The 12,651-nt window shown below is 57.5% G+C and overlaps 1 protein-coding gene across 1 annotated transcript; it reads left to right on the top strand.

The window, feature by feature from the left end:
* The first annotated feature begins 259 nt into the window (after positions 1 to 259).
* SIX2 (SIX homeobox 2) lies at positions 260 to 4,108 on the top strand. Its single transcript, XM_032653117.1, has 2 exons — positions 260 to 819; positions 2,978 to 4,108. Exons 1-2 carry the CDS (start codon positions 260 to 262, stop codon positions 3,306 to 3,308), a joined length of 891 nt encoding a protein of 296 aa, XP_032509008.1. The 3' UTR covers positions 3,309 to 4,108.
* Positions 4,109 to 12,651: the final 8,543 nt, after the last annotated feature.

Below are 12,651 nucleotides of genomic sequence, written 5' to 3'. Positions count from 1 at the left end.
TGCGGAGCGGCGCCCCGGGCGGCCCCCGGGCTTGGACGAGGACTCAGGAGAAGTGCGCGGGCGGCGGGGGCGCGGAGCGGCGCGGGACCCGCGGCCGGCTCGGGGACGTCCTGCAGTGACTCGGAGTTCTCCGGGAGTCAGCGCCAGGCCGGGCCCCCCCCCACCGCCCGCCTCTTGGCCCGGACGGTCCGGCGGGGAGGCGCCCATGCCGGACCGCGCGGCGCGCTGAGGGCGCGCGCGGGCGGGCGCAACCGGCACCATGTCTATGCTACCCACCTTCGGCTTCACGCAGGAGCAAGTGGCGTGCGTGTGCGAGGTGCTGCAACAGGGCGGCAACATCGAGCGACTGGGCCGCTTCCTGTGGTCTCTGCCCGCCTGCGAGCACCTCCACAAGAATGAAAGCGTGCTCAAGGCCAAGGCGGTGGTGGCCTTCCACCGCGGCAACTTCCGCGAGCTCTACAAGATCCTGGAGAGCCATCAGTTCTCGCCGCACAACCACGCCAAGCTGCAGCAGCTGTGGCTCAAGGCGCACTACATCGAGGCGGAGAAGCTGCGCGGCCGGCCCCTGGGCGCTGTGGGCAAGTACCGAGTGCGCCGCAAGTTTCCCCTGCCGCGCTCCATCTGGGACGGCGAGGAGACCAGCTACTGCTTCAAGGAAAAGAGTCGAAGCGTGCTGCGCGAGTGGTACGCTCACAACCCCTACCCCTCACCCCGCGAGAAGCGCGAGCTGGCGGAAGCCACGGGCCTCACCACCACGCAGGTCAGCAACTGGTTCAAGAACCGGCGGCAGCGCGACCGGGCAGCCGAGGCCAAGGAAAGGTACGAGTAAGTAGAACTTCGGCGCCAGCTACCCCGGGCTCGAGGGAGGGGGTCCCAGGGCGTCCACTCAGCCACTGAAGAGGCTTGAACTGGGCCCGCTCGTCCCAGCGAGGGCCCTGCTGCAGCCTGGTCTGACCCGGACGGCGCTTGCGGGCGACCAAGTGATCCGAAATTTGTCTAAAGCGGGCAGAGCAATCGGGAAGTTGTCAACTAACTCCCTGGTCGCTTGTGAGCAAAAGTGGAGAAGCAGCGACCTTCGGGACAAAGGCAAGACGGTAGGCCTGGATTCCAGGCACGGGGCGCACAGCAGGCAAGGCCTGTTAGTCCTCCGAAGGTCGGAGGACAGAGGGTTTTGGTGAGGACTATGGGGGGGGCGGTGCGGGGTGCGGGGTTTAGACTGCCTGTGAGAATTCACCAGCACTTCTCAGGGCTTCCCGTCTACCTCACTCAGCTACAGGCCGTGTGATTTGGGGTCAGTACTGGGATTGGAACTTTCCTGGTACGACGTGGATGTGGAGCGGCCTGGAAGAATTTTCCTTGTCTGGATAGGAGGGTTGATAGGGAAAGTCTTATCGCGCATTGAAAGGACCAAGAGGTGAAAGGCTTGGGGAGGAAGTGTCAGCTCTAGGAGAGAAGAGAAACACATGTCCCTTTTTCTGCCTCGTTGGACCCAGCAGTCCTTCCCTGGCCTGCCAAGCCCTTAGCTCCTCTCTGCTCAGGCTCTACCCTCTTTGGCAGGTAGGTCGGTATGTCTGGGGTGAGCTGAGAGCAGTAGAAAGGCTGGGAGTTGCTTGTCCTCAGGGAAACCAGGACTTTCTGAACTAGCCTTGCAGTTGACCATGAGGCCGTTGTGGCTTTGGCCCCTCAGAACCCCAAATCTGGAGGGGGAGAAGCTGACTGTGGGACCAGAATCAGCCTGAGTGTAAGAGCAAAACGAGACACCCGGGGTCTGTGGTACGGGGTGTGTGCCGCCCGGAGTGAATGGCCAGGGTCAGAGTGCGGGTGCTGAACAGTGGAATCAGCGGTGGGACTCGGGGGGGGGCGGGGGGGGGGGTGGCTTCAAGCTGACCTTGGTCTCTAAGACCATGAGGTTGGAGCATCCACAGTTGTAAGGATTCAGCTGCCAGCCCTGTGGGAAGTTCCCTTCCAGGAAAACAGAAAGAAAAGGCCCTGGGGAGCCAGTAAAGAGAATCTACCCAAGAATTCAAACCTCCAAATCTGGGCAGGGGCTGTCCGACGGTCAGAGACAGGGCAGGAGGTGGGTTCTCCCTGCTGAGGTTCCCCTCCCCCCAGAATACAATGCATCCAGAGTCCTGAAGAACTAAGTTCTCAGGTCAGGCCCCAGGTGAGGGCTGAAGAGTCCCTCAGTTTCTGGTATGGTGAAAAAGTCTAGGCCAGGATTAGCAATCCCCTTCACTCTTCCTTCTCTCTTCTCCCCGAAGCTGCCCCCCCACACCCCAGCTTCAGGCCCCCAGCTGAAGTTTCTGCTGTGCCACCAGGGAAAGGGAGTCCTGCATCCTTAGGGCCTCGTTCCTAGGCCAAGCAAGGAAAACCCTAACAAGGCCTGCCAGTTTGGAACTAGAGGGAAAAGACCCTTAGCTCCAGGAACCTGTCCCTCAGACAGGGTTTTCCCTCAAGCAGAGAAAAGCAAAGGGAGATGAGGACCTGTGAGATCCCCAACCTCAAGTGGACCCTCAGCCTAGAGTCTAGGGTCCCTGACTCTCCTGGACCCACTTCTCCGCAACAAACCCTGGCTTGAGTAGCCAAGAGTGATCTGAAAACCCAGGCACCTTCTCCTCCCTGTCCCTGTTCCCTACAACTCCAATGAACCCTGCTCCCCTGCCCCTCTGCTCTGGAAAAGAAAAGTTAGCCACTCAGTGGGGGTAGGCAGGGAGGGCAGAACACACGGAGAGCAGAAAGATATTCGTGAGATTGAGAGCAGGAGAGGTGGGGAGATAGAAACTATACAGGGAGAAGGTATAAGAGAGAAATCGGGTCTGGAGGGACTGAAAGAGCCAGAGCCCAGGCTTGGCCGCGAAACATGTTAGAAACCGAAAACACCCGCAGGCAGCGCGCGGCGGCTCTGGCTCAGGGCGACGCGGCGCCGAGCAGCCTCGGTTTCCCCGCTGACCCGGCTGCTTTGCTCCTGCACTTGCAGGGAGAACAGCGAGAACTCCAACTCCAACAGCCACAATCCGCTGGCTGCGTCGCTGAACGGCAGTGGCAAGTCTGTGCTAGGCAGCTCGGAGGACGAGAAGACGCCGTCGGGGACGCCAGACCACTCGTCGTCCAGCCCCGCGCTGCTGCTCAGCCCGCCGCCGCCACCCGGGCTGCCGTCCCTGCACAGCCTGGGCCACCCTCCGGGCCCCAGCGCCGTGCCCGTGCCCGTGCCGGGGGGAGGCGGCTCGGACCCACTGCAGCATCACCACGGCCTGCAGGACTCCATCCTCAACCCCATGTCGGCCAACCTCGTGGACCTGGGCTCCTAGAGCCCCGCCTGCCTCGACGCGCTTGCCTTCTGGGCTGGTCGCTCGGGACCTGAGAAGGACCGTGTCCGGAGGGTGCCCCGCGCCGGCGGCCCCACCAGGTACTGAAAGACCCGCGCGCTGAGCGGGCAGTACTGCCGGCCCGGGCAGGGCGGATGGCTCTCTGGTTTAGTCTTTGTTCGGGATTTATTTTCAACAAGTTGCTTCTTTGGAGATCCTTTGGAGGCCTGGGACCGGGTCTTGAACCAGGGAAGGGAATAAATTATACACCATTCTCCTACTCTCTCTCCGTGCCTCCTCTTCCGCTCTCTTCCCTTGCCTTCCTTGCTCTTTCTTCCTCTCATTCCCCTTCTCTCTTCTCCTTTCCCTTTCTTCTTCTTGCTTTCCTCCTCTGCACTGTCTCTGTTTCCGTCTGTACTTCCGGCTTGCCATCTCTCGCTAGGTTTCCATTACTCTATCTCTGTTTTTCGGTTTCTCCTCTCCGCCAGCCTCCTGCACCTCGCGGGCTGTACGCGTCGGTCTTTCTCCTCGTGCCTGGCGGTCTATTTGCCCTCCCCCCATTCCTCACTTTACGGGGGTGGGAGTGGGAGGGGGAAGAGCAAAGAAAAGACAGGGCCTTTGAACCCGGGCTTTCTCCAGAGGCCCTCCCCCCGGGGTCAGCTGGGGGCTGCAGGTGTCAGCGCTGCCTAGTAACTTAAGTGAAAGAGCAAGGGCGGCGGCAGGGAAGCCCCTGAACGCCCCCCTGCCGCTTGCCCCTCTGCTTTGGTGAGGCCCCGCCACTCGCTCTCCTCTTCCTCCTGGGACTGTGGCCGCCGTGCTCCCGGCAGAGCGTGCCTCCGAGCCGCAGACTTGCCATCTCCCTGTTATGTCCTCATGTGAATGTTCTTCGGGAAATATTTCTGCTTTTATTTTATAATAAAATTAGAAATCATAAATATATATATATATATATGGATATATACCACGAGGCCCGCGAGCCGGGAGTGCAGCTGTGTCTCATTTCCCTACAGGGACTCGACACCCCGGGTGGACCGTTCTGGGCAGCGAAACCCCATGAGTCCCAGAAACCGGGAGGCGACCTCCCCCACACACAACGTTTATGAGTCGCAAGGTGAAGGGGCTGAATACTCTGAAACCTCCTGCCCCAAAGCACTCTGCCCCTTTTCTTGTCCGGGAAGCTCCCTGCAGGAGCGGGGAAGGGGCCTGTCCCTCTTGGGGACTCCTCTCCCCCCACCAGCCGAGCAGTGCCCTCACCTGCCTCTTTCTTCACCTGGGAATGGGGGTAGGAAATGAGAGGCTGTGTGCGTAACGTGGTTACGTGTGTTTGGACATGCCAAGGCTGGGAAACAAGTCGGGCCGTGGAGGTTTCCTGAAGGGCGGACGCCTTAGCGGTGGTCGCCATCCCCAGAACCAGGCACGACGCACTGGGCAGATTCGCTGGCCGAAAGGGCAGCCGCTGGTCCAGCCGCGAAGCCCGGGTCGTGCGTGTAGCCGTGGAACGAAGGTCTCCACGCTCAGAAATCCGTTGGTTTGGCGTGGAGATGAAGGGGCTTGGGGAGAAGGGAAGTCCGGGAGACTCGGGGAGCCGGGCGCGCCGGGCGCGTGTTCTAAATGGGAACAAGCGGACGGAGGAGGCACCTCCGTGCGTGGTGCGGCGTAGGTGCCTCTGCGGCTGTAAATTAACCTGCGGCGCCCCCTCCCCTCTCGGGGAGCCAGCCCCCTCCCCATTAAGCGACAAGTCTAAGCCGGCCCAGGCAGGTCCGAAGCCGGCGGGACTCCTCGAGGAGAAAGTTGAGGCTTTTCCGTCTCAGGTCTCGGTGGCTGTTGGTACCATACACATTACTAATCCGCGACCCGGACGCTTCCGACCGGCCCTGGGTGGGAAGGGACGGAGGGGAGGAGGCGCTCTTCTGACCCCGTGATCCTGGAGCTCCAGGACTTCTCCGGCGCTTTCCGCTGGTGAAATCAGCGCTCGCGGAGAGCACTTCTGCGCGGACTTTCTAAATATCAAGGATTCCTTTCCAGTCGAGACCCTCGGGGACGCGGGCAGCTGGGGGGGCTAACTTGGAGAGGGAGGCTTTGCCTCAGCGTAAGCTCTGTGCAGTCGTGGGGGTCAAGGGAATCCCTAGCAGCGTAAGACGGCATCAAGAGCCCCACGGCCCCTGCACCCCCAAGAGGAAGTGCAGTCCTGGCAGCTCCAGTGGCCTCTCCTGGAGGCTGTGCTCTCAGGGGACAACTCAGGTCATCCTGGGCCCGAGTGGCCCCACCCTCCCTGACTGGCGGGGTGTAGAGCCTGCTACTGTCTGAGGGTCCAGAGAGACTCAAGGGAGCGAGAAGCTGCCTCGAGTCAGCGGAGCTGAGCCGACAGACCCATCCTTACTTCTCGAAGGGAGGAAACAGTAGTCCCTGGAGCCCACATCTCCCCTACCTGCCTCCTATTTTCTGCACTCACAATCACAGGCAAACAGGCTCTGTACCAACTTTCACAAGGACACGTACACATTTATCATTCGATTCACTGTGCCGGACACTGTGGGTAGCACAAAAACTCACCCACTCACACTTGTGGCCACACGGGGAAATATCATACTCCATCACACATATGTTCACACACACACAAACACACATAGACACTCAACCCATTTTTACAGACACACAAACGCAGGCACTCAGGTGAAACACTCCCCTGCACAGATGAAAGGGAGATACCTACACAAATGAGCCCCTCCCTCCTCCTTGTACTCACACAAACACAAACCTCTGCTTCTCCCCAGAAGCCTTCAAACCCACCCTCCCACCGGTGCCCCAGCGAGCAGCCCGTCCCAGCCCACGGACCTGCTGGGGCCAGAACACAGCCTTGAAGCCCGGCTGGCTGGGAAGGCCTTGGCTCTAGGCAGCTGTGGCCCAGGAAAAGAGACGGTCCTAACCCGAGGCTGCAGACGGTCAGGGACCCCACCCTCGATCCAGCGGTCCAGGTGGAATCAATGGAGTTTGCTGGGAGTTCTCACTTGCCAGTAGGGGGCGGGGTGCCTGTCCTGGAGCTTTATTCTGGTTTAGTGGCGCTACTTGTTGCAGCTTCCCTCTTTCCCTCCCCCTTGGAAAGCTAACTCCGAAAATATTTATTTAAAAGGGGAAACTATGCAGACGTTCTGAAAATAAACCCGAGCAGCTACTCACCCACTGTATAAATCTATACAAGCCAGTCCTCCATTCCACACTCCACTAGACCTACCACGCCAACTGGACGTAACTTTTGCACAGATGTTGCCAGGTGAATGCAGCTATTCCCCGTCGGTGTTCACCAAACAGTGTTCCCAATGACTTGTCATCCTTCCCCTCTGCCAGTAGCCACTGAGGCCGAGAGTTTTGCTCAGGCCACCTGAAGGGACGCAGCAGCTAGAAGCGGGAGTCTCCCTCTCGGCTTCCCTGACCATGTTCACCTTTCATTTATTCCCAGCCAGGTCCCATACGCACGTACCCTCCAAGGTAAAACCCTAATGAAGGAGGTAGAACCCAGCCCTTGAGGGCAGCTGGTCGGCTTATCTGCTTCGGGGCTGTAAAAGCCAAGGGCTACTGAAGGCAGACGGGAGCGTGAGGGCTGGCTGTGCTCCCCACGCAGTCTCCTTCCTCACCCCGCACTCAGCACCCCTCTCCAGGCTTCAGGGCAGGCCTGGACCTGGTGTCCCTTCTGCGAAGAACATCTCCAGGGAGTGGCCTAAGGAGCAGGTGGTGATGCCCTGCCACACAAGAAAAGGTTAAACAGAGCCAGGGAGATCTGGGGAGAACACCGGTCTACTTGGTCCTCAGTTTAACCCAGTCCCTGTTTAACACCATTTTGGCCCCTGAGAAAAGCAGGGACCAGCCGAGTGGGGACACCAGAGTCAGGACACAGGGAATTTGGCCTCCTGGATTCCACCAGTGCCCACCTCTTGCTGGGATGCTGCCGGGCCTCCGGACAGGAAACTTGTGAATGTTTCTGTATTGAGGGGCAGGTGGAGAAGGACAGAGGAGGGCTAGGGCTCTTGACTGGGCCCCTTCATTTTCTCGTGTTCCGCATTCCAGCACTACGGCTTGGGTACCCTGGGCACTAGAAGCTGCCTAGGGATGCTGGAGAGGGAAGCGACCCAGTGCGTGAGGATGTACTGGGAGATGTGAGAAGGCATAAGAGAGTGTGTGCATGCAATAGGGTGAAAAACCGCGCTGGTGTGAATAGGTGGGGCCGACGTGTGCATTGAGACCGTGGCTTTTTTTGAGTCCAGAGGTGTGTGGGTGAGCCGGTGAGCTGACCAGGGTACTCGGAGGAGCCCGGAATGCGGCTTGTAAAGGAGGCGCCTGGGGCTGGAAGAGAACCAGCCTCTCCTCTCGTGCCGCGGGAACCCAACCCTGCCCGGATTTTTCCTGATTCGATTCCTGGAGCCGCTGCTGGACGCGGGCAGGGTGAGCAGGGAGGAAAAGAGGGTCTCTGGGTCGCTGCTGCTGGGGGCCGCGCAGTGGAGCCCGGAAAGGTCTCCAGTCCCTGTGTCAGGGTCAAGGCCTCCAGAGTCGCCTCGCAGGAGTCTCTTCTCGAAACTCTGTGGGTTCCTGTACAGCTGTAACTCGGGAAATGTTTCTACTGGGTTGTGGGGTGGAATCGGAGAGGAGAGGATCAGATTGGGTGCCCTCCAGTGGCGCGAGTTTTCCACTCCGTTTCCCCCTCGATCTCAGCAGCAGGGCTGCTCCCCCACCAGGTGAGAGTCTACGCAAGACCGTGAGGATGCACCTGAAGAAAGCGCATCTTGCGAGGCCCGACAGGCGCCCCTAGTTGCCCCAAAGGCTCCCTTTCTTGGAGGACCCACAAACCCCATAGGCTGGCACGAGGGCGGACACGTAGGAGGACGCCTTGCTTAGGACGGTAGCAGCCCTGGCCATTGCCAGGGATAAATCCAGAACTACCAGTGGCCCGGCCCACCCGGAGTACCAAGTGCTTCCTCGCTCTCTGAGTAGCGCGCACCCGCTCGGACTCTGGCGGGCTGCAAGGAGAAATTCTGCGGCTCCTGGCAGCCGAGGCCTTCACAGACCCAGCCGCGCACTCGATGCCAGGCCCAGCGCGACCGTCTTTCCGGGACAAGGGACCCGCGCGCTGCTCGAGATGACGCAAAGCTCTGGGGCCTGAGCACAGGGGAGCAAGGGGACCAAGGGACTGGGCAGCCTCATTCCTCTGGCCCTTGAACTAGCGGCTTGGGACGCGCCGCGGGAGATGATGCTGTCCGCAACTCTGTAGCCATCCCGGCTCAGGGCACTCAGGCCCGACCAGCCCATGCCTGGGATTCTGCAGTCTCCGGGCGGAGTGTAGCCTCGGTTGCCCCGGCCCGGGAGTCAGACCAGCCGCCTGAGGTCCTATAAAGGGAATGATGGGTCAGACAGGAAGGCAAGAGCAGACGCGGTGGTGGGGCTTGCAGAGCTGCAGGCCCTCGACTGCCTTCCTTCAGGGCTTTTCCAAGGGTTTCTGTTGGCTGGCCAGCCAGGACCTCTCACTAGTTCAAAAGCTCATTGCTGGCAGAATTATCCGGGTAGCTTGCCCCGGGCCGTGGAGATGCAGCTCGATGGTGACTTCGTGGTCCCCAGAGTAACAGGTCATACTTGCCATTTCGTGAACGCTTACTCCACATCAGGCACTTTACACACCTGGTGTCTGTTTAATTCTCACAGCCGCCACACAAAGAAGCTATTATTACTGGTACATGAAACTGAGAAGTCATGTTCGGGAACTTGCCCAGAGTCAGACACGTTTACAGCGGCGGGACCTGCATTTGAACCTGGTCCCTGTGAGTCTTCAGCGCACGTTTTCCCAGGGTACCGGCTGCAGACGAGCGCGGTGCCCGGGAGTGGAGCGGCGCCTAGTCCCGGGGCCCCGGGTGGCAGGGGCGGGCGCAGATGACTCCCGCGGGGATCGGAGGCAGCACGAGGGCAATGCGAAACTCGGAACCAGCACTGGCTCCGGAGCGAGCTGCGGCAGCGGAGCTCAAAGCCTCAGTGACCCGCTGAAGTCGGGGGAGAGCGTTTATCTCCGCAACCATCAGCGTAATTACCCAGTTCCCTCATTTGCGCTCTACGGTGTAGTCTTGACGCACCGTCGGGTACCAAGAAGCGGATTTCGCCCAGCGCGGGTTACTCAATAGTAAAGATAGAACCTTGGGACCCTTGGGACCCTGCTGCCGCCTCCGTCTTCGCCCTCCTGAGACTCCGACCCCGTCTCCTCCATTCTGCTCGGGAAGATGAGACTGATTCGGGGATCCTGAGGGCTGAGACCTGAGTCCTGGGTGGGACGCCCTCCTCTCGGTCCGGCCCCCCACCCCCAGCCCCATCACTCCTGTGCTGCGGACAGGGCTCTCTGTCTGGTGGACAGTAAATAAAGCATCGTTCAATTAACACAGGTTTACTGCTGCGGTGCGAGGAGGTCAGAAAGGAGGGGCAGCCCAGACACTGTTCTGCAAAGACCAGAACACACGGGGCCCATCCCCGCCCCACTCCCTCCTCCCACCCCCAACACACACACTTCGGCCCCACCGGAAGCCCCCATTCCCTTCTCCACCCGCGGAGCTGTAGTTGGTACAAGCGCTCAGATTCCACCTGAGCTAGGTGATTCTGTCAGTTTCAAGACAGGGAGTATGAAATACCCTATTGTCCGGAGGCAGAGCCATTGGCGACCCTGGAAAGCTGCCCTGAGACGCCTGAACTATTGAGGGAGGTCACCTGGTCCAAGGAGAAGGAAGAGAGGGAGTGGTCGGAGAGTGAAGCTAGGCTTAATTAAGGAGGCCAACCAGGAGGTGTGAATCACTCCTCCCTTCTCCTCCTGAGGGAAGAGCCAGACCCTGATGGGGTGGGGTAAGGGAGATGGAGGGGATTAGAAACAGAAAGGGTGAAGCTGAGTAGTTTCTAAAAGCAAAACAATATAGGTAATCCTAGTGTTTATATGGTACTCGGCAGGGTGTCAGTGGTTTCAAAAACTTCCTGTCATTTAATATTCACCATTGTATAGGGTAGGCAGGAAAGGAATTCTTCTCCCCAGTTGACAGGTGAGGATGGGAGCCTAAGGAAAGTGATCTATGTGACTTTCCTGAGACCCAAGTTAGCAGAGGCTCTTTCCTCTGCACTCTGTTGTTGAGGTGACTTCTTAAAATTAATTAATTTATTAATTTAATTTCTTATTTGTTTATTTATTTATGGCTGCGTTGGGTCTTCGTTGCTGCGCGCGGGCTTTCTCTAGTTGCCGCGAGCGGGGGTACTCTTCGTTGCGGTGCGCGGGCTCCTAATTGCGGTGGCTTCTCTTGTTGCGGAGCACGCGCTCTAGGCGCTTGGGCTTCGGTAGTTATGGCACGCGGGCTCAGTAGTTGTGGCGCACGGGCTTAGCTGCTCCGCGACATGTGGAATCTTGCCAGACCAGGGATCAAACCCGTGTCCCCTGCACTGGCAGGCGGATTCTTAACCACTGAGCCACCAGGGAAGTCCCTTGAGGTGAATTCTTTTTTTTTTTCGGTACGCAGGCCTCTCACTGTTGTGGCCTCTCCCCTTGCGGAGCACAGGCTCCGGACGCGCAGGCTCATCGGCCATGGCTCACGGGCGCAGCCGCTCCACGGCATGTGGGATCCTCCCGGACCGGGGCACGAACCCGTGTCCCCTGCATCGGCAGGCGGACTCTCAACCACTGTGCCACCAGGGAAGCCCGAGGTGAATTCTTGAGTTTGGGGGAAATATCAGATACCAAACCAGCCCAAAGAGTAGAGATTGTTCCCCTGGGTTTGGGGGAGTGATGCAGAGAGATGGCAGCCATCATGGAGCTCTGGATGCTGCTATAGAGACTTAAAGTAAACGTACCTCAAAATCAGAACAACCCATCCCTGAAATCACTAAAAAGAATGCCTAATCACTGAGAGAAACGGGTCTCTTCTAACAGGCCGCTTCCATACCTTCCCCAAGGGAAGAGGGCAGAGAAGAGAACTAGAAGTGTGCTCTCTCACTGGGCTCAAGACCTGTCAGTTAAGGCTCCCAGCGAATGAGTTGTGAGCCAGAGATTTCCTCAGCAGGTGAATACTGAATTTTGTGGGTGGTCCCCAAAGGGCTGTAGGTGTTTTTAGCTGGAGAAAATGGGAAGAGAGTCAAGAGTTCTGTTTACGCGGAAAGACTAGACGCTGGTGTCTGTTCAGAGTTGTAGATGAAGTCGGTCACTTTATCATTTACTTATTATTCTATAAAGAACTAAGTTAAGCAGTCACCCTAAAGGCAGATAAATGTTAAGTAGGAATATTAAATAGACATGACTTCAGAGCAAGGATGAATGTCCACAGTGGCTGGAGCCAAGACACAATCTCAGGGGTTAGGCAGTGCCTCCATCCCTAGAGACCAGGAACCAAGAGGGGGCAGGGAGGCACAAAGAGGTAGTGCCACATCACCCCACGGCAGCTGGGCTGTGTTGGACACCAAACTTGAGTCCAAGAAAGAAGGAAAATGTCACCATATCTAGTAGCTGTGACAACAGAAGTCTTCCTCAGGCTCAGAGTCTACCCAACACAGGCCAACTTCCAAGCAGGTGGAGCTGAGGCAAAGAGCAGGAAAAGAGACTGTATTAGGTATGGCTGCAAACAAATAAATCCCAAAACAAGGGCTTGTTTCTCATCCACATAACAGTCCAGTGGGGTGTTTCTGGAAAACAAGTGGCTTCCCGCGGGGTGATTCAGGGACCAAGGCTTCCTTATCAGGTGGCTCCACCCTTAGAGTCCTTTGCATTTGGTCGCCAGGTGGGTAAGAAGCATGGAAGAGAGGCATGGGGGGTGTGGGGTGGGGGACAGGTTTGGAATGGTACACATCACTTCCACTTGTATTCCATTGGAGGTAACTTTGTCATTTCACCAACCCAGCTGCAAGGGAAACGGGGAAATGGAGGAAATCCCAGGAAAAGGAATTACTGATTCTGTATGGTTAGTCAATCCTCAGTGATTTTAAAACAGAGAAATCTGTATTCTGTAAATTTTCCTTTTTCATGCATCTATATATCTATATATCTCTCTATATATTATTTTTTTACTATTATGACTTGAGTACTGTTTTTTGTTTTTTGTCTTGCTTATCTTGGTTTTTCTGTGGTGAGGAATACATGTGGAGATACCACTCCTACATTACAGACCACAAGTCAGTTCACGTCTCTGGGCCTCATTTCCTCATCTGTTGCAGTGTATTAATTAGGGTAAGGTTCAGCTGGAAGTGATGGAAAAAAACCCAAATAAGAGTGACTTAAGCATAATAGAAGATTATTTCTCTCACACATTAACATCTAGGTAGGCAATCTAAGACTGATGCAAAGCCAATCTCC

This window comes from Phocoena sinus, chromosome 13 (genome assembly GCF_008692025.1).
Source record: "Phocoena sinus isolate mPhoSin1 chromosome 13, mPhoSin1.pri, whole genome shotgun sequence".
Taxonomy (NCBI): domain Eukaryota; kingdom Metazoa; phylum Chordata; class Mammalia; order Artiodactyla; family Phocoenidae; genus Phocoena; species Phocoena sinus.
This window is presented reverse-complemented; position numbering and strand designations above follow the sequence as displayed.

Bases quoted from the DNA above. Each gene is read 5' to 3' on its own strand.
- SIX2 (XM_032653117.1), top strand. From the start codon at position 260: ATGTCTATGCTACCCACCTTCGGCTTCACGCAGGAGCAAGTGGCGTGC. The intron at 820-2,977 runs GTACGAGTAAGT...CTGCACTTGCAG, and splicing joins GCAGCCGAGGCCAAGGAAAG to GGAGAACAGCGAGAACTCCA.